Source organism: Antechinus flavipes, chromosome 6 (genome assembly GCF_016432865.1).
Source record: "Antechinus flavipes isolate AdamAnt ecotype Samford, QLD, Australia chromosome 6, AdamAnt_v2, whole genome shotgun sequence".
Taxonomy (NCBI): Eukaryota; Metazoa; Chordata; class Mammalia; order Dasyuromorphia; family Dasyuridae; genus Antechinus; species Antechinus flavipes.
The window spans coordinates 77,255,751-77,278,510 of NC_067403.1; the positions used below are offsets into that span (position 1 = coordinate 77,255,751).

General features: G+C 32.0%; 1 protein-coding gene across 1 annotated transcript in view; it reads right to left on the reverse strand.

Moving 5' to 3' along the window:
* The window catches only part of LRBA (LPS responsive beige-like anchor protein), a 745,582-nt gene that overhangs the window by 209,619 nt on the left and 513,203 nt on the right, over positions 1–22,760 (reverse strand). Inside the window, exons 40-43 of the mRNA XM_051966352.1 lie at positions 16,401–16,518; positions 14,101–14,203; positions 12,144–12,259; positions 2,636–2,748 (exon numbers count right to left, since the gene is read on the reverse strand). Coding sequence (XP_051822312.1) covers positions 2,636–2,748; positions 12,144–12,259; positions 14,101–14,203; positions 16,401–16,518 — 450 coding nt within the window. The remainder of the gene's footprint in view (positions 1–2,635; positions 2,749–12,143; positions 12,260–14,100; positions 14,204–16,400; positions 16,519–22,760) is intronic.

A 22,760-nucleotide genomic window follows, 5' to 3' on the forward strand; every position in this document is an offset into this window, starting at 1 on the left:
TTGTAAATATCCTGCGCATTAGCTCCTGCCCCCTTATATCCAATTAATCAAATATAGACAAAAATAGAACAAGAAAAAGGCTCACGTTCTAGTATGAAAACAAGTAGATTATGCAAATTCAGGAATATGATATTTGTAAATAATAAGTAGTGTTCACTTCTAAATGTAATCAGACTGGGTAGATAATAAACACTTATGTTTGAGGAGGATTACTGACTGGCAGTGAGCTGCTGGTATATGTCAGGATTATTCATCAGACTGACAGTAATATTAACCACAATCCATTTCAGTTGCTTCAGTTTATCATTTTCTGACTAATGTTAAAAAACAATGTCATTGAAGGCTGTTTAAATTAAGTGTGGGGTTAACCTATGTGTTGCAGTGCTTTAAAAACTGGTATTATTAACCAAAAAACCAAATTCATTTATATATCAAAAAGACTGTAACTCTAAACAGATGTAAATATTTTTTAAAAGTAAAATACCTTCTCATAAGCTCCTAAATTAGATTTTCTACATAGGAATGGTAATAGTAAAAGCAAAATAAAATCTTGCAATAATCTACCATATACACTGCAGCAGCTCTTACACACACACCCCCAAACAAACCCCCTCACCCAACCCCACATACACACACCCATCCACCCACACACCCTGTATATGTTAAACCTTCAAGTTTGTTGACCAAGAGACTTAGTAATAAATTTGAATAAAGAGGAAGATATTTACACATAAAGAAACAAAGTAGTAATTTATAATATAATTTTAAATATCTTTTTGAATTTGTACATTATTACTCTAGGATCTATCTTGAATCATGATATCACATTACTTTCCATTAAGATAACTAAATACAAGGGTATTTTTATTTTTCATTTTGTATTTTGAATTTACAAGTCAGAAAGAAAATTCAAAGTGAAACCTATATCACCTAGTATAAGTCTGAGCAATTACCGAGCAACTAAAAAATGTTCCTTCAGCCAGTGACATCTAGATGTTATACTGATTTCTGTTGTATCTGCTAAAGAACACATGAAAAGGACTGGCATTCATCAGAAACAGTACTTAAAATTTAAGAGATAAAGAAGTGTCGTCTGATCAACCACAGTTAAAAGCCAGTAGCCAATTCTAAGACAAGATGTGTGTTAGATTTTCATTAAAAGTGTAAGAGAATGCATTCGCTAAGATGAACACTTATTTTAAGTGGAAAAAGTTAGAAAAATAAATGAAATCAAAGTATACATTTCTTCCATGAAAAACATTTTTGAAAATAATGAATTAATTCCAAAATAAACCACTGGCAAATAAGTTGAGGCTTATTAAAGCATAATCAAGTATATACAATCTTGGTCATTCAGATCTGTTGAGATGTGTCTATTCTATTCTATTTAGAATATATCAAGTCAACAGAAGCTGCTAGTTAGATGCTAATCATGAAAAATTTTAATATTTTGGTACTGGTATACATAAGCAAATGAATCCATAACCTGAGACTTGGGTCAGAATTTAAAATCTAGTTGTTAAAAAGATATCAAGAGCATAATTTCCCAATATTCTAATAGTTCATGTTAAAAATGAAGAGATTATAGAGAAGTCTTATTTTACTGAGGCTCCATCTTTTTTTTTCTTTTCTTTTCTTTTTTTACAATCTATGATTATATGCAGTTGACGATATTCTGTACACAGTGACAATTTGTAAATCTATTTATCCAACCCTAAGTTCACAGGCTACTAAGTGCCTGAGGTGCTACTCAACCATTATCAATTTATGGTTTGATCTTTTATAACTACATTATTTTTCACATAGCAACTTCTGCTTGTAAGTGGTTCATCTGTTAGAACAGAAGTAATATAAAGATTTGTACAGTGCTTATCACTTTAAAAGTCCTTTCATATCTTCTTTTTCATTTGATTACTGGGATCACGATACTCTGGGAAATAAGTAAGGTAGATTATCATTATTGTTATTTTATTGACAAGTAAACTGAGGCTCTATATTAACCTCAAGATCAAAAAATTTGTAAATGCAAAGTTCCTTTTGATGTTCTCATACTACCTTTCAAGTAATTATTAGCCTAAGTGTTAAACCGATATAGATACAGAAATACCGACATATCTTATATCTATCTCAAATTTAGATATAAGATAAATGTATAGACATAACTGGGAATCAATAAGTGGTGCAAAGGACAGAGGACCTGAAGTCAAGAAGATTCTTGTTCCTGAGTTCAAATATAGCTTCAGATATTTATTGCCTGACTGTGGCTGATTCAGTTATTCATCTGTAAAAATGAGCTAAAGAAAAAAATAACAAACTACTCCAGTATTTTTGCCAAGAAAATCCCAAGTCATGCCACAATGACTCAACAACAAACAACAAAAGTACACACCTCCCTTATTATATATATTTTTTGTATAGTTATTCTGTGTGTACACACACACACACACACACACACACGCATACATACATATCATATATCCCCTACATATCCAGTGTTTATATATTTATAGATAGAAATATTATCTGATATATACATACAGATCTATGTCCACTTAAATACAGGACAAATATTCCTGTATCTATCATATATCTCTCTTTAAAATATTAGACATAAATCATCGGAATGAAAAGTCACCTTAGACAAATCCCTGAAGTTGCTGGGCAATGTAAGATCCAACTCTTCTGATTCATAGTTAGTTAACACCCAAGGGAATACAGGATACTGATTTAAATCATTGTAGGTACGTCCTGTTAGAAGAAAAGAAAACTCTTTATTTAAAAAGGCATAGGGGAGATAGAGAAGATAAACAATTTACACCATTGGCCAGCCTTCTCTATCCTCTTGTAGATCTTACTAAAACATATCCTGAAGGATTTTTCACCCCCTCACTTCTTTCTCTCCTCAGCTTCAGTTATTTGCACAAGTGATTTACAGCTTCAGTTTCCTCACAAGCCAATTAGACAATTGGACTCCCAAGTCTCTATATTCTTTTCTAACTCTAAAATTCTATGATTTTATGATGAGGATACATTTCACCCTTACTATTTTACCAATTTTAAATGATCCCAAATATACCTTTCACATATTTCACAGATTATATAAACCAAACATATTCACTAATTCAGTGTAAATATCTTCCCCTCATACAGCATTGCACAATTCCATTTTCCTCTCATTTTATGTAAAGCTGCTCTATGCCTACATATTCAAATACAAACTTAGAATTATAAATTTCCAAAAGGGAAAAGAAACTTGGAAATCACTCAGAGCAAAATCTTATAAATGAAAAATCCAAAGTTAATTGATCAACCATGATGAGCCATGGCTAAATAGTGGCAAAATCATGACAGAAATGATTCACTATATGGGTCATGTAAATATAGCTTTTGGTCTACTTTAATGTATCTAACTTTGAATCTGATCATCACAGTTTATTAGGAATTATTACTTAGTAGTGGATGGAACTGGTAATGGATAAGAGGAATCCGTGACATTTATAAGTGATGCTGACGCTGAAATACTTCTATAACATAGAAATAATAACAACAAATAATTTTGTAAATACATGTATTTTTAAATTTTTCTGTTTATTAAAAAAACAAAGAAAAGGAAAACAAAATGAAACAGAATATTGTCATGTGTCCTGCAGAACATCAAGAAGGATTCAAAATATATAACAATAAATTAGTAGTTTAAGAAAGGATATATAATAGTAAAAAAGTTATAATCTTTCTTTGCTTCCTTGCAAAGATTGTTCTTTTGTTATCTTCTGCAGTTTTTTATTCTTTTTTCCCTCTTTCATCCCCTCCATTTCCCTTAATATCAGTAAGCACAGATATATTTAATAGATATATACATATACACATGTACACATACACATGTATACATTCACACCCATCCACAAACCCACACATATATTTATCTATATACACACATAGAATGACATGCATACATATCTACATCTATTCAGTCACATTGATACATTATGTATATTTACATATTTGTGTATATATATGTACGTACATACAGACACACACATATTTACCTATACGTAAGCATGTACCTAAAACAATATTAGTATGGCTGACATATAATATAGATTTCTCTCCTGATTGAATCTTTAAATTTGACTTTGTCTAAGATCGATGATTACTAGCTGAATTTTTTTTTTATCAATTAATTTGACTCCTGCTCCTTGTTGTAATGTTTCTGTATGCAGAAGAGTTAGCAGGGATAGGAAAGAAGAAACTGTATATTTTGACTCTGCTCCTTAATTTGCCTCCCTATTACTTAATCCCCTCCCCCATCTATGGCAAAAACAACTCCTTTGTTGTCTTCTGGTACCTTTTGCTTTCACCTCCCCCATCTCTTCCCACTTCTTTCTTTCCGAATTTTTAAGGGTGCTATATCTTTCATGGGTATATATGTAGTGTTGTTTATTTAACCTATTCCTGATGTGAATAGAATTTTATATTTACTAGCTCTCTTCTCCCCTCTAATATCTCTATGTCTATTCTTCCTCTGCACATCATTTTTACACATCTTTCTTTTGAGCTATCCAATTTTGTTAATGTCAATCTTAAACATATGCTATACATTCCCATGTTAAAAAAAAAAAAACAATTTGTTCATGTGAATAGAATTAATTTTGGATATGTCAAATTTTTTATTGAGTTCAGGTTTGGTGGAAAGAAAAGTCCTGAAAATCTGCAAGATTGTTGAATGTCCATTTTTTTTTCCAGTCAATATTTTGGATAATTTTGCTGGATATGATATTTTTGACCACAAGCCTAGTTCTTTGATTGCTGATATATATGATCCCAGGACCTGCATTCTTTTATTGTGGCTGCTGCTAAATACTGTACAATTCTAATTGTAGTTCCATCATATTGAATTTTTTCCCCTTGTTTCTTTCAAGATTTTCTCTTTGACCTGGGGTTTCAAAATTTGGCAACAAAATTTCTGTATGTTTTCCATAAGTGATCTCTTTGAGATGGTGATCAGTAGATTTTTTTCCTATTTCTACTTTCCCCACAGGTTCTATCAACTCCAGGACAATTTTCTTGAATTATTTCCTGCATTATTGTGTTTTTTTTGGACACAGCTTTCAGATAGTTCAATTATTTTTATATTTTCTCTTCCTGATCTGTCCTCCATATCTGCTGTTTTTCTTATGTTTCTCATTCGGTTCTATTTTTCATTCTTTATAATCTGTTTTGTTATTTCTTGGTTTCTTATAGCATCACTAGCTTCCTCTTGCTCACTTCTAAGTCTCAAAGAGTTATTTCTGTCTTTAAGACTCTGTCTCTCATGATTTCAGAAAGGCCTGATGCTGATGAACTGATGCTGAGTGAAATGAGTAGGACCAGAAGATCATTATATATTTCGACAACAATACTATATGATGATCAATTCTGATGGACGTGGCCCTCTTCAACAATGAAGATGAACCAAATCAGTTCCAATAGAGCAGTAATGAACTGACCCAGCTACACCCAGGGAAAGAACTCTGGAAGATGACTATGAACCACTACACTGAATTCCAAATCCCTCTATTTTTGTCTGCCTGCATTTTTTATTTCCTTCACAGGCTAACTATATGCTTATTTCAAAGTCTGACTCTTTTTATAAAGCAAAGTAACTGTTTGAACATGTATACATATAATGTATTTAACTTATACTTAAACATATTTAACATGTATTAGTCAACCTGCCATCTGGGGGAAGGGGTGGGGGGGCAAGGAGAGAAAAAGTTGGAACAAAAGGATTTGCAACTGTCAATGCTGAAAAATTACCTATGCATATATCTTGTAAATAAAAAGCTATTAAAAATTTTTTTATGCAAAAGACCATGCACTATAATTTTAAATAGTGCAGAACTGGTTATAATTTTAAATGTTACTGATTGTAGTCAATTTCAATATCTAAAATTATTTATATTACAGATACTAGAGTTGTTTTTCCCTTTCTGTGGAGATAAATCTCATTCTATGAAATACTAATCATTTATTTTCACATTTATTGTTCAAGATCATCATTATAATAAAAATATTTTGACGAAAAAAAAGACTATCTCCTTTTCTAGTTGGTAAATTTTTTTCCCCCCAAAAAAATCTTATTTTTCTTGGATGGTCTTTTTTTTTTTTTTTTTTTTTTTTTTTTTTTTTTTAGTTTTTTAGTTTTTCCTCAATGTCTCTCATTTAATTTCTAAATTCTTTTTGAGTTTTCTAAATTCTCTTTGGGCAGGGAGCCATTTAAAGTTACTTTTTTTACTTCCGTGTCCTCCTTTGAAGATGAAACCTGGTTTTCCGTGTTCCCATAATAAGTTTCTATGATTAGGTTCTTTCTTTACCAATACTTTTTTTTTTTTTAAATGAGGTATCAGGGCAAACATCTCTAATTGTGCGGTGCGTGAGGAAGGTTGGTGCTTCTAGCTTCATTTCAGTTCTCCCCTCTGATGTGGAAGCCCAAACCAAAAGCTGCCCCCTTCTGCAAGTGCCTATAAGCCAGCATCATCCCAGCCCTACTGCCTCTGCACTCACTGGATAACTGGTTCCTCCTTGTCCAGGGCTGAGGCTCTGCAGCACAGTTGGGCCTGGCATTTCCATAAGCAGAAGTTCCCTCAATCTTCTCGAATTCACACTGTAGCCTGGGAAGTAAAAGTTTCTGAGGTTCCTACTGAGGATCCCTCAACCCAGCTAGCCTCAGTGGTGCCACTTGGTATTTCTGGGGAGTTAGCCTGGGGGTGTTTATACTTCATACTGGCTCATGCCAGTCTGGGGTCTTTCTTCAGATCTTCTTTGGTATTACCAGGAGGATTCCTGTTCTGCTTTAAGTTTTCTTGATTTTTCATTAGTCTATGTTCGTCTTGAGGAGCAAATTTGTTCTGTTTGTGGGGGAGATCTGGAGAGCATGAAATTTATCAGCTTACTCTGCTGTCTTCCCGGAATTGTCCCTTACCTACATACATTTTTTTAATTGTTTAATAGTACATTGTTTTTCCAATTACAAGGAAAGACAGATTTCAACATTAATTTCTAGTTCCTATACACATTTTAGCCATGGAAAATTCACTTGTCTGTGCTTCATCTTTTATTTTTCTTGTTCTATAGTAGAGAAGATGATAATGAATGAATTGGCCAAAAGGAGACAAGAAGAAAGGCAAATGTGAACAATTCATTATGAATTAGTAATTCTGAAAAATTTAGAAATTATTGTGTATAAATATGCCATTTACACAAAAGGGTTTTAATATATTTCAGAAAAGGTCTTGAATTCTAAAAGAGCATAATCTATAAAATACTTAATATTTCATTTCTATAAACTTATTTAATACAATCAACAAATTTCTTAAGCAATACTAGGAAGAAACAATCAAGATCTTGTTAGATTTTGGGGAATTCTGCCACAATTGCTATAGTACCTTTATCACAAAATAACAAATGAAAAAGAATCAGAAATAGAGATACAAAGTATCATATGAATATGATAATTTCAAGGAGAAGACATTAACCATTGCATGGATCAGAAAAAAGCATTATGGAAGAGATAGAGCCCAACCTCTATTTAAAAGAAAACAAGGTATACCAAGAGAGTGCTTCCTGACCTGGGGACTCATCTGCAGAAGACAATAAAATGTAACATATAGAGAACTTGTTGTCCAAATAGTTTCAGTACATATTTATTCTGCTTTGTGTACATGAGAAGTTAACAGGCCAATTGTGAGATAAATTTTCTTTGTTAAATAAACTTTTTTTTTTTAATTAAAGCCTTTTAATTTTCAAAAAATATGCCTGGATAATTTTTCAACATTAACCCTTGAAAAACTTTGTGTTTTAATTTTTCCCCTTCTTCCCCCAAACCTTGCTCTAGATAGCAAGTAATCCAATATATGCTAAGCATGGTCAAATACGTTAAGTCTAATATATGCATACATATTTATACAATTATTTTTCTGCAAAAGAAAAATCAAATCAAAAAGGGAAAAATGAAAAAAAAATAAAATGCAAGCAAACAACAACAGCAAAAAAAATGAGAATGCTATGTTGTGATCCACTCTCAGTTCCCACAGACATACCTCTAGGCTCTCTTCATCATTGAACAATTGGAACTAGTTTGAATCATCTCGATGTTAAAGAGTCACGTCTATCAGAACTGATCACTGTATAATCTTGTTATTACCGTGCATAATGATCTCCTGATTCTGCTCATTTCACTCAGCATCAGTTCATGTAAATCTCTCCAGCCCTCTCTGAGATCATTCTGCTGGTCGTTTTTTACAGAACAATAATATTCCATAATAAGATCTCTTTGGGATACAAGCCCTTTGACTGCTGGGTCAAGAGTATACAGAGTTCGATAATCCTTTGCACACAGATAAACTTTTTTTTCCCCAGAAAGCCTTCCGTTCACTTTCCTCCAATACACACAAGCAAATAAATAATAAATAAGCTAACATTTATATTATACCATACTACATGCCAAGCACTGTAAGAAGTGATTTAAGAGCATAATCTCCTCTGACCCTCACAACAATCCTGTGAGATAGGAGCTACTGCAATTCTCATTTTACACATGAGAAAACTGAACAAAACTGAGGTAAGGAGGTTTGCCTGGGGTTACCCATCTGATAAAGGCCTGAGGCCACACCTGAACTCATGCTCTGTAAAACCACCAGGTAGGGAAATAACAAAACAACTTCTGCTTACAAAGGCCCACACTGGATAATTCTGACTGGCTCCAACTGGTAGAGCTCCTCTGACCTTTGCAGATTCTACATACAAAGGAATATATACATTCCTTTAATCAATACCATTCACAATTTAGCCCAAGAGTTTTTCCTACTTCGTTCATCTTTTTTTTCTATTGTCACTTTTACTTTTACTTTTAATTGTTTTTAATCTTATTTATAATATGCCAAACATATTTCCAAACATATCCCTTCCCCAAATCAAAGAGCCATTCCTTATAAAAAAATTTTAAAAAGAGATACAATATTCAGCAAAACTAACCAAGTCAGTAACCATGTCTGTTGAGTACATGCAGTACTCCAGCTTCATGGTGGGTGATCAAAGTAGTATGGAGGACTTCCACTCAGGATGCACCCTGGGTCTTCGAGCAACTCACTTAATTTCTGTCTGCCTCAGTTTCTTCACATATAAAATGGTGACGACAGCAGTTAGCTCAAAAGGTTGTTGTATGGATCAAATGAAATATTAAATGTAAAGGACTCTGAAAAGTTTAAATAACTCTAAAAAAACTGGAATCATTATTATTCCACCTTATTGAATAGAGGAAGGGAAAATTCATTCATTTAACCTTACTCAAAATAATTTATAAAGTGATGTTTTCTTGGTTCTTTTTGTGTAAAATACTGTAGTCGTTGCATATATAGTCTTCGTGTTTTAATTTTACTCTAGGTCAATTTATGTCTTCATGTCTTTCTCTAATTTTTTCATATTCATTGTTTATTGTAACACATTATTATTCTGTTGTTCTTATGGTACATTATTTCTTAGAGTATATTATTACTCATATGTTATGCTTTGTTTAGTTATTCCCCAAATAATGGGCAACTGTTCTACTTTCAGTTTTTTTGCTACTAAAAAGTGCTGCTACACATACATTGGTGCATATGGGACCTTTCTGTCCCTCCTTTTGCTTATGGTTTATACCTGTGTCAAAGAATATAAACATTTTATCATGTTGGAGAGATGATTTCCAGATTGATTTTCAGAATTGTTGGCTCAATTCACAGTCCTATCATCACCATATTTGTGTCTACCTCATCAACCTGTCCAACACTTTTCTATCTTTTGTTATGTTAATGGAGTTGAAGGGAAACCTCAGAGTTATTTTGATTTGAGAAGTTTCTTGTTATTAGCTATATGTGATTGCTAATGGGTTTCATTTCTTTTGAGAACAGATTGGTTCACCAGGGGATGGTTCTTTGTAGGATATATGGATGTGTGTGAGTGGCCGTGGGTAAATTTGTGTAAATTTTATGTATTTCTTAAATATCAAACCTTAGAAGACAATAGGACATTCAAATATTTTTCACCCAGCCAAATGTCCCTTCGTAACTTTGGTAGACTTATCTTGTCCAAATGAGTTGACAGATGGCAAAGCAATTTGTAAACCTTAGAGAGCTATATAAATGCTATGTTTTATTGTTGCTGTTTTGTTCTTCTTATTCATAGAATTGCTTTTCAATGTTTAAAAATTATCTATTTGTGATCACTATGTCTCTTTAGTTTAGGATTTTTTTCCCCCAACAGTAAATAATAAAAAATAATCTAGTTTATTCTCTTCTAATTTTCCTCTATGAAACAGTAATCTACTTCGAGCTTATTGCCATTTCTCTTATAAGATAATGATTTAATGTTAATTTCTGCCAAATTATTTTCTCATTTCCCTAGAAGTTATTGTCAGAGTTCTTCCTCAAGTTGTTTATGTTTTTGACTATAGTAAATACTGGAGTATGGAGTTAGCTCTTATTCCACTAATTTGTTTCTTTTGTATTTAAGCCAATACAAATAATTTTATGATTACTGCTCTAATATAATTGGAAGTATAAAGGTGCTAGTCCCTTTTCATTCTTACTTATTTTCACTATTTCCTTTAATATCCTAGCTCTTCTACTTCTCCAAATAAATTCTGATATTATCTTATCTAACTGTATCAATACTATTTTGGTAGTTTGATTTTTATGCCATGAAACCTGTAAATTAATTTAGGTGGCACTGCCATTTTCCTTGACACAATCACATATTTTTCTTTCTATTAAAGTTCTTAAAAGTCTTTTGTCATCTCTATCAGGTCTCATAGACCTTGTTGAAAAATTTCTTGTAATTCTTGTTACTTTTAGGAAAAAAATAAACAAATTCTAAGCAAGGAATTTAAGAACTTCCACAATATGGCTTTGCTCTACTTTTCCATATTTATTTTACACTGCTTCACTAAATTCAAAATGTCTCTTTACATTCACTAAGCAAAAAAAATTTTCTATTTTATCTCTTCTTTTCAAAATCATTTTTCTCTATAGCAATCAGCTCAAATGCCAATTCTTCTATGCAGGTTTCCTACATAGTAAGAATGTTAATATCTCATATCTCATATAAGTGCCCAAGGTCAGGGAAAGTATCATTCTTTTTCTTTGATTCCTCAGAACCTAATCCACTCATTTGCACAGTTAATATGTAATATATCTGTTTATGTATACATATACATATACATATATATGTGTGTAATGGGCTGAGGCTCGAATTGATGCGCTGAGGTCCCAAGCACGTGAGGCTAAATAGTAATTGGACCATACTCTATTAATATATATGCTTGGAGAAAGAATGGCCCCCACCCACTCTTTGTGCAAGTTCTGATGTGTTGTATAGGAAATGATGATTTTGGTGGATGGAGGCAGGGGGGCGGGGAAGGAAGCGAAAAGAGATGCTGCTGGCTGGCCTCTTGTCACAGCTGCTCACATTTCTATTGCGACCCCCCCCCCTAACCTCCGATCCCCCTTCACCTCCATTAAGAATAAAGATCGACGATTTTCCCCTAACCTGAATTCCTGACTCCAGCTGATTTTAAATACGCAGTCATCACATATGTGTGTGTGTGTGTGTGTGTGTGTGTGTGTGTGTGTGTGTGTGTGTCCAGCAGTGGATAAAACACTAGGTCTGGAGTCAGTAGAACCTGAGTTCAAATATGGACTCAAGACATTTACCAGCTGGCCTGGTAACTCTGTTTGCCTTAGTTTCCTCATCTGTAAAATGAGCTGAAGAAGGAAATGGCAAACCAGTTGAGTTTTTGCCAAGTTTTAGTTTCCTTGAAAAGAATCACAAAGTATTCAAGGTTCGACTTTCGAGAAAAATAGGAAGGAAAAAAATCACGCTGAATAGTACTTAGAAAGCTTAACCCGAATATGGAAAGATATGAAATGAGAAGGATACAGAGATCACAGTGGCCAAATATGACCAGATGAGCTCTTCAATCTACCTGACCACATCTCTCACTCCCCTTCCTTCTTGACCAATAATTCTAGTTGTGCTGCAATGAGCTAGCAACCTCATTGCAAAAAATAATTCAAGTCACTCTTATTACTGTAGTATTATAAACAAGTCAATACATAGGTCTGCATTACCTGCAACAGTGTTGAGAAACATCAAGTATTCAAAATTAGAAATCTCCCGGTGTTGCCAGCGTTGAGTCATACTCGAAGCTTTAAAAATTTGACGTGGATTTGCTAATGAAATACGCCTACAAAGGAAAAAATGATCATCATCCACTCTAACAATCATCCAAAACAGCTCAATTATTTACACTTTGATTTTGAAATTTTTTTTTAAAAAGTCCATATCTAGTTAATATTAACACTAACAAAAGAAAGGTTAGACAAATAATTAGGGGTCAGGTGCTTTAATATATTCTATTTCTTCTGGTAAAATATCATTTTAAAAAAACCATTAAGATGCTCAGTTTTACATAATGAAATCTTCTTTTGCAAAATGTTTTTGCAAGTGCTGATACCATGAATTTTATTAAATTACAACTTAGTGTAAAAGATGTGTTCACATGTTCTTATAGGTCACCTTCCTATAGAAAAAAAAAAAGTGTCCCCTTAGTTTATTATTTATAAGTAGTAACTCTAATTCAATACCTAGAGCAAAGAAGTCATTGTAAAATGATAGTTTTTGTATCTCCAATGCATTAAGCAATATGAGAGAAACTACTGAGAGAAAGATAGTAGGCTTACTAAGAATGTTCATCTAACTTCACAGTATGTAAGAGCCAGAAGGGATTAAAGAATCACTGAATTCAAAACCCTCATTTTTCATTAAGGAAGTAGAAACCCATTAAGTTGAAGTGACTTTCAAGGCTACACAGCAGAGTTTCCCAATTTCTAATCTGTTATTTTACACATCAAAAATATTGCCTCTTCTTTCAACATTCAGAAATAAGCTGTAGGAACCAGGGGTGTAGTAATGGAAGTAGTGTTTAAACAAGTTTAAAAGGTTATGCTTTGGACATTAAGCTTTCCTTAATATTTGAAGTTTCTAAGTAGTTAGTTGTCATTGTCTGAAATTGGAATTGATTCAGGGAACCTTGTCCTTGGCCTCAGGAGTTTCTTTTTAACACACTGTATGAGAAATACAAAATCTTTTTAAATATGGATTTGATATTGATATCATTTCACACTGAAAGGGACTAGGAAAAGAAAGAGAAGAGTGATTTTAGATTAATATTGATCAAATGAAATAAAACAAAATAGATTTATAAATCTATGCTTTAAGTATAAAACTCAAAACTGTCAAAAAACCTTATTTAATTACTTATATAAATGCACCTTTTCTTAAACATGTGATTTTTACAAATTGGGTATTTTTAAATGTCATAGAAAAATATTTTAAGTATACTACAAGTGATGTTCAAAGCAATTCTTTTTTATTAAAAATGTAATTTTATACAAGATGATTTATGTTGTAAAAAATATGGATCTTTGAATGTGGTATTAATGGGGGAATGTTTTTATTTTTACAACATGGCTAAAGCAAACATCATTTAAGAATTTTTATCTTAAGAATAAAGATTTCTGGGATAGCTAGGTGGTATAGTGCATAGAGCACCAGCCCTGAGTTCAAATGTGACTTCAGATATTTAACACTTCCTGGCTGTGTGACCCTGGGCAAGTCACTTAACCCCAATTGCCCCAGCTTAAAAAAAAAAAAAAAAAAAGAATAAAGATTTCTCATATTAAGGGCAACTCATTCTCCCCATATTTGTGAGAATATTAATTCATTAGCAAGTATCTCTTTGCTATCTTCAAAGTTCTGTATTCATAGAAATATAACTATAGGAACACAGCAGTGATGTTCCCAGATCTACTATATTTCTCCCCTAACATCTAGTATGAGGACCTTTTATCCTTCCTTTGTCTTGGTTTGTTTTCTATAAAATAGTACTGTTGCTGTTCCTTTACTTCAGAAGTGAACTGACTTCAAAGACTAACAAAGGCAATTGAAAGATTATTATCATTAAAACTCTATCTTGATAAAATATTACCAAAAGCTACTACAATGTCTTCAAGCATAATACACTACCTGGTTTGCGGCAACCCAAAACTGGTTCCAATGCCAACACGAGGTAAGCAATTGACTACTTTCTTTACTGTAGCAGGATCTGGAAAGTTGAACATCACTGCAACTACAAACAAAAAAAGTTTGGAACATGTCTTCTTAGTTGCATGTCTTAGATTATGAAACCTACTCTATTGTTCCACAGTTTATAGCAAATCAAGCATGTCTAGACCAGGCATTATTTCCATTTTACTTATAAACTCTTCTCAGACACATTTCGTCTTCTAAACACTGTCAGGAATCTCAGCAACTGTTGTCTTGTTAACATTAACATGAAGCTGAAGTTATCTAGTTATACTATTTGAATAAAGAGAATGTCAGCATGTCATGATCTCTTCCTCTAGATTTCCAAGATCAGCCTTGCAAAAGAAAAGTTTTTAAACTAAATGAGTGAAAGCAAGTATAGGTTCAGCTGGGAAATTAACATGTTACTTTTACTTATAATGGAGTCCAGTTTTCAAGAAAGGATTTTATTTACTATGGAAGTGTATTCAATATTACTTCATATATACAAAGCAATGTGATCTTAAAGCAAATTAGCTTTTTGTGACTAAAAAGAAAAAAATTTAATTGTTCTCAAAAGTTCTAATAATTTCTTCTGGAAATGAGCACACATTTATGGAATTCAGAGGAACTTAATTTTAATCTACATACTCATCACATCCCATGTCTACATCTTAATTAATTATGGCTATTAATATGTGTTTAAATGTTTTTTTTAAAAAAATTTAAGCCCAGATTAAAATATCATTATTCATATCCAGGTCAATTTTTAAACAAAGTCACAAGGACAAATTAAGACTGTCTTAATTTGATCATCACAGAATTTAGCTTTAAGAAAACAAAAGTCATGTAGATTCATGCAAGAAAGATCAGACATCTTCAAACTTCAAAAAAAAATATATCCAGTTTGAGAAATTATATGAAATAAGGAAATTTCACACATCATCCCAGCAACAAGTTTATGGAGAATGGAATTCTTTCTTCATTGAGTGCCTATAATTTCTTGACCTTAAAATTTAAGGTCATATGAGAGATAAACACACTATCATGAAATACACAATAAAGAAGACTACCTAGAGCAGAAATGGGGTAAATGAAACAGACAAATGAACATATAAAGCAAGAATATATGCAAAATTTCTCAAAAGTAGAAAATGAATAAGTCCATGTAAGTTATAAATATAGCCAAAGATAAACTCCTTTGAAACAAATGAAATGCAAATCATTATAAAAATATGAAAGAATTCACTATTTAAGAGTCATGTCTATATGATTTTTAAAAAGCAGAAACAAATAAAAAGCAAGAAAATCTGCTTACAAAGGAAATTTGTCTAAAATGAACACCTGAACTTAAAAAAGATGAAATATTCTTATAAATTTTTTTTAAGTTATAAAAAAAAAAGTGGAATATGTCAGGAGGAAATACAACAGTTTGTGATCTAAAAAACATTTTATGGCCCATGATCTAAAAAAGTGAGAGTTGTCTTACTTTAAGACTTGCTTTCTTTAATGTTCCTTTCTAGGACCCCACTCATACACTGAGACAGTTTCCCTCCTGATTCCCATCTTGCCTGCTCTCCTTGTCTTAATGGATTTTACCAAGTTCCATTCTAAACCCACAAATTGAATTTTAATTCTACTTTGAAGAATGATGTAATAGAAAACAACCAAGAATAATCCAGTACTATCTGCTGATAGTATCTTCTTATAAAGTATTGGATTTGACAAGAGATAAATGTGTCATTTGCTTCCCTAAAATATGTAGGATTCATTCTAGGAGGAATTTAAACATCAAAGAAATGTTGATAATAGCAAAATGACATTGTTATATTCCTCTATCTCTCTCATGGATTCAAAGCTCTATTTTTTTTTTTTAATATGGTAAACAAAAAAACAGAGAGAGACATTGAACTAGGCATAAAAGTATGGCAGATAAAAATCAAAATTCCAGTGAGATATATAGTTCTATTATATTAGTTGTTTATATATTAATATATTTTATAATTGTGTTCAAATATATTTCCTCAAGGGGAAAACTATAAATGAACTTAAAAATGAAAAAAAACAGAGTGGGGAAAATCACAGGATGATATATAATAGTGGCTGTCACCAAGGGAGAATTTAGAGTATAAGAAAAGAAATTCCCATTAAAGTGGGAAAGCAACAATGATTCTTTTTGTATAAACTTCTTCAAAAAATGAGCTATTTTAATATATAAAAATTACACTTGTAACTATGAATTTTGAGCAATATGATATTACCTCTGTTTGCCATGAAGATCTCTAGCGCTGTATTCTGTAGAAGATAGCGCCTGGAAAATATTGATCGAATTTCTGTAAACAGCCATTTTCCATGCAGTCCTTCAGTATATGCCAGAATCTAAATACAAGAGGAATGAAGAGGAAGAGATAGGACAATTTTAATTATGACATGCAAGTGACGTATCAAAGAATCATTTATATATGATTTTACATAAAACTGTTTAAAGATAGTATCATTTTACAGAGAAACAGATTTGACATATATGAACTATAGCCATTTCTATAAACAGGCATTCAGATACATATCAAATGAACAAATTATATAACAAGAGACATCTGAGTTGGAAAGAACCTCAAAATTCGACTAATTCAACCTGCTCCTGAATAAGATTCCCCTTTGTAACATCCCTCATAATTATCCAATCCAATTATGAGTTCTTGAAGAACTCCAGTTAGTGACAGACTACTGCTTACTATTTCCTAAAGATGATCTATGATATTTGTGGATAGTCCTAATTGTTAGGAAGTTGTTGAGATTAAAAAAAGAAAGAAAGAAAAGAAACTAGAGCATTCCATTCCACCTGCACCATTAGTAATCATGTGGGTATGTGTGTATGTAAGCTTGTGTTTTAAAAAAGGTGGTGGGGGCAGCTAGGTGGTACAGTAGATAGAGCACCAGCCCCTGAAGTCATGAGGACCTGAATTCAAATCTGGTCTCACATATTTAACACTTCCTAGCTGTGTGATCCTGGGCAAGTTACTTAACTCCAAATGCCTCAGGGAGAAAAAAAAAAAAAGAGGTGGTAATAAAGAACCATCAATAAAATATTTAATCTGGAGTTTTTAAATAATTAGAAACTTTGTAGCTTCCAATAAAAGTCTTCATCATATTTTGATAATTTTTTTTTTTTACTTTCTAGTAAATATAACCTATGTCATCAACTTCATGGTTACCAAGAAACACAGAGTAACAAAAAGATTATTGAGCACAGATCCAATTTCAGTTCAACCACACAGTTATAATATAAAAAGAAACACTTTTCTTTCAGTAAATCTTAATTCTACAAAAATACACAAAAATGCTAAATTCACCATTTAAGCAATATTTATTCTAGAAACATAAAAACTGAATATAAAAGGTTAAGCATTTTTTTCAGTTAATGCCAACTACAAACCTGCAAATGAACTCCAGCAAAATCTCTCTATGAAGTGACTGTCAGAGTAACTTGTTACAATTATTGTCATTCCATGTGACAGACACAGATGCTTAGTCTGTCTTGACAAACTAATTCCATCTTTAGTTCTATGCTGTCTGGTTGCTTCAGTTTGGTTTTTTCATTTCTAAGTTTAATTATGAAGTTGTTAAGGGACAAATATGCTAGTTTCTTTCTCAATCCCATTATTTATCATTACATAGCCTAAAAGTTTTAGATAGGTCACAAATGCATGCTTACCACTAACACCAGAAACCAATGCTTTGCAGGAATATAATGTAATTAAAAAGCTTGGGTGCAAAAACCATTATTATAGGATGTCCAAGGAATAGAACATAAGCTATATCCCTCAAGTTATCTCATTTTCAAAATTAAAAACTAAATTCACTTATGAATCTGCATTAGGAGAGGAAAAGAGTTTATACAGAGAGAAGGAAATGGTACTACTCCAAGTACATAATGTTCTGTCCTTTCATCAGTATTCTCTAATTCCCCAAGGCCTAATTAACTACTTATAATTTTTACATAATGCTTAACATGTATTGGAAGTGCTAACACTTTACATTTATTATCTCATTTGATCCCCACAACAGCCCTGAAAGATAGATGTTGATGCTATTAACCACCTTTTACACATGTAGAAACTGAGGCAAAGAGAGATTACATGAGTCTACCAGGGCTACACAGCTAGTATCTGAAGTTAGATTGGAACTCAAATCGTCCTAACTCCAGGTCTATACCATGACTGAATAAAATGAATTTCCAAATCTTTCACCATAATGTCCTACCAAAATCTATGTCCAGAAAATAAGAGACTGTTATGAGGTAAAAGAATCATTTAAACTCTTGGTTCTTTTTCTTTATAATCAAGCTCAACTCAAGTTTAAACATGAATAAATTAACATAAAAATTTTAATTTAGCTAATTAGGAGAATAAAACAAAATATGTAGTTATAAGCTTGAAGACAAAGATAACTTAGCCAATATTAGAACAGTAATTTATATAACTGAGAATTATAGAATTTTAGAGCTGAAAGTAACCTTAAAGATAAATTAGTAAGATCCTTTCATTTTACAGATACCATGTTGGTGGGTGGGGAGATGGGGGATGGAGGGAGAAATATCAAATGCATTTCCTAAAGGCACACAATAGATCTGTGGGAGACCATTTACTGGAACTGACTAGAATTTAGTATTTATTTAATGGAAAGTTCCTCTTAAGAGTAGAGCTTATCTTAAGGTCTCCTTCAGAACCTAAGGGAGAATTTCTTTAATATCTAGTAGGGTCTTAAACATTTATTTGAATCCAAATCTCTAGAATCTCACACATTCCACAGAGCTATGTACATATTTCCTTAAAATGGTTGGAATCAACATGTGAAACTCTTAAGTAACTCAAACACTGCTAGCCAGAAACCTTAATTGATCAGATTCATTTTTATTTTCAGGACAAAGTAAAATCACAAGATACAAAATGACACAAGGATTTATTGTTTTTAACAGAACAGCAATAAAAAAAATTGGTTTTCAAAGTGTGTGTTGGGGAATTCAGGGGCCTCCAGGACCTTTGAGAGGCCTAAATAGGTCAAACTATTTTCATAATGATATAATTTCTAAATGACAATTCTAGAGAGAGAAGGCCTCAAAGTTAGAGAAAAGGTAGTCAAGTGTTATTTCCAGTGGTCAGTTTACATTCTCCCAGATCTGCTCTATCTTTTACACCATAGTTTTATCCAATGAAAAACTGATGTGAATTTAATTCAATTATTAAACAAATATATACAGACTGCTCATTATTATGAGAAAAACTCTGAAATGCTGCAAAGCCCATGGTCATCAAATAAAAATTATGTTGTACTCAGTATATTCTTACAAAGATATGAAAGCATAATATATTTCAGGAAAGTTTTCAACAAAAATTGAAATGTAAAGAGTTTGCTTCTTAATTTTTAATTAGAAAATTAATTAGAAACTTTAACTAATGAGGCCACATATTTCAAACATGCTATTAATAATAATTCAAAGTTGTAATAATCCAAACATAATTATACACTTCAAGTCAAAACACTAAATGTTGTCTGATATACAGAAAATATTGAACTTTCAAAGCTATATGGAAGTTTTAGCACAAAAAGACTATTGATGGTATATGAACTTATCTCCTTACCTTAATAAGACTAGTCTAGATTTTTTTTTAATTGTAGAAAATTCTCCATTCATTAAAAAAAAAAAAAAAAAAAAGCACAAAATCTCATGGAAAAATGTTCTTTAACAGAGCTTGAAATAGAAAACAAAGCATTTTTTAATAGAGGCATGTTTCTGATATAATAACAGTTTTTGAAAGTATTCATTAAGAAAAGGTATCAATACTGAAAAGCAGCTGAGGCCTAGCTAAGCAAGGCTTCATTTCTTCTTGGAATAGTATCTGCCCGGTCTATAGCTTCACTTCAAAGTCTCTGGAGTTCAATTAAAACTGGATTAGGTGGAAGCAGACCCTTCTTTGGGACTTTCTGTTCTCTGAAACTCCACATATACTGACAGCACCCTAGACAGAGGTCTAGCCCTCCAATGAACCAGTTGCTATGGAAACTGCATCATTACCACTGCTCTGCACTTAACACACCAAGTATAGTAGTTCCAAAGATACAGCTCAGAGCACTCTCCCTGAATGTTTATCACCTTTTGTTTTTATTAATACCTGAACTCAACTTCCTTTGTTTCAATGGTTCAGCAAAACTGTCTTCTGAACTAATTAAGTTTGGGAGGAGGTTGTTTTAAAATGAATATTTTTTATAATAAATAAGATTATACTATTCTTTGCTCCTTGAAATTTCCATCTGAGAATTAAGACTTCTAAAGAGATAAATTATCTTGAAATACAGAAACATGTCTTTCATTCATATAGATCAAATAACATTCAGATAATGAAGAGCCTTCCTTACCCTGTTACACTTGTTACAATGTAACAAAAATTCAGTCTTCTGTTTTTCTTGACTATAATTTTGTGAGTTAAACTGTGCAAACCACAGTATATTGATTATGTTTTGTTTTCCTAATCTCAAATAAAAGCAACAGCAAATACTACTACTACTACCACCACTTTACTGACATTGTTTAAAAGGTTGGTTTTTTAAAATTACAATATATCTTAATGAAGTACAAAAATAAATTAAATAGGATGATTATATATTTAGATCTTCTGAGAACAAAATAAAAGAAATAATATGCTGAAAAAAAATATGGAATCTCTTCACTGAATTCTGCCTAGCTATGATATGATTCTACTGAAGTATATCAGTGCTTAATGCAACAGCCTAAAATACTTCCTCCACCCAAGCTTTGTATTTTTCCTTTCTACAACGCCGAATACTGAAGAATCTGCCAATAACAGGAAGTTCAAACTAACCATATCTTTGCAAATATTTAGTAACATCATTAATAAATTATTTTCACATATTAGAAGATGAACCAAAAAATAGATACACTATCTGAGACTTCAAGCAAAACACATAGTCCATGTCCTATCAAGTTAGTAAAAGCACTACTGAGATGGAAGCAAGACAAAAACTAACCGTGCCATTTTCTTGGATATGCACTGGGAATAACTGAATATCTACAGATCATATTTATGATGTACAAACCTTAAAGTTAAATGAAATATGTAAAATCTGGCTTGCCAGTTAGATGCTTATTTTATATTCAAAATAATTAATATTCTTTTACAAGTATATATCTAAAATTATGTGAGCAATCCATACTTATTTATGATAATTATGATGTGACAATCTTAATTAAAGATGCTTCAATCAAACACTTACCTTGAATAACTATCATGGACTGAAAAGTAAATCGGATTTTAGAAATTTGCCACATACAATTGTATTTGAAATAATCTTAACAGTAATCTAACAATTACAAATTTCAGATTTTCTTGAGTATTTACAGAAATATGCAATCATTTATCACATGATATTACTTTAAAATTTTAAAAAATGTTTTAAAAAGGAAAAATGTTTTCTGAACATTAGGCATAACTGGAAAATTTTAGGTAATGATTCTGTTATTAAATATATTGTCTTAAGCTTTGAAGATCTTTCCAGATTTTGTAATTCTGCTTTATGAATCCCTCAGAAAAAAATCAAACCCACCCAAACTGGAAGTTAGGAATTGACAGGAGGAAAAAGTATCTTTTAAAATTAATTATCAAATATTTACTTCATAATTCTTCATCCATGCACTCAATTTTTCCGCCCACTGCTTACTGGTACTATGGTGTGGAATAGTATTCTCCTTAGTATTTTCATGGGTGACAAATTCAATTAAACATATTCATTACTCTAATGTTCCACTTGGCAGTTTTAGCCACGATGAAGAATTAAAAATATATAAATAAAATGCTATGTGACCTTTGTATTGATCGGGCTAAAATGGCTTTAAGCTTGGCTATGGATGATGGGGAGTTTAGGGTGGAAAAGCGCACACACACATAGTCTTATGTTTTCTCTTCCAATTACTGGAGGAGATGATAAAACCACAGCAAATGATGTATCAGCTCATTTTATCTTATCGCTTTGGGGCTAGGTGACAATGAAGTTCATATTTCACTGGCTCCCATTGAAGATTGTGAAAATTACTTGCCCTCATGACCTGAAATTTCACTAGAAGACAGAAATTTCTCTTCTGCAAAGTAATGCAATTTTTCAGATGTCAACCTTTAGCCCAGCTTTAAAAATTAATTTCATTTATATTAACCAATGATATTGATATTTTCACAGAACACACTTTGATACATGAAGCACTGACTGGCAAATTGATGTTGCTTTAGATGGGTAAAACTATTTTATTTTAAGCCACTGTGGCAGACAGATTTACTGCAAACTGAAATTCCTATTTCATAATGTAATATTTGTGCTAGCTTGATGCACCTTTAAGTCCCTGGCCTGTAAATAATTCAAAACCTCTTTAGCTAGTTCTTTCTATTTTATTTCCAATTTTATTCAGTCAGAAAATGTTCTGCATTGTAAATGATATAACCAGAGAAGCCATTTTTCTTTAATTAACATTTCATATGTATGAGCCAAAACTGAATAAGCTCTGAAGTGGAAGGTTTCCTTGTCTTCTTAGGTTATAATAAAACAGTAGTAGC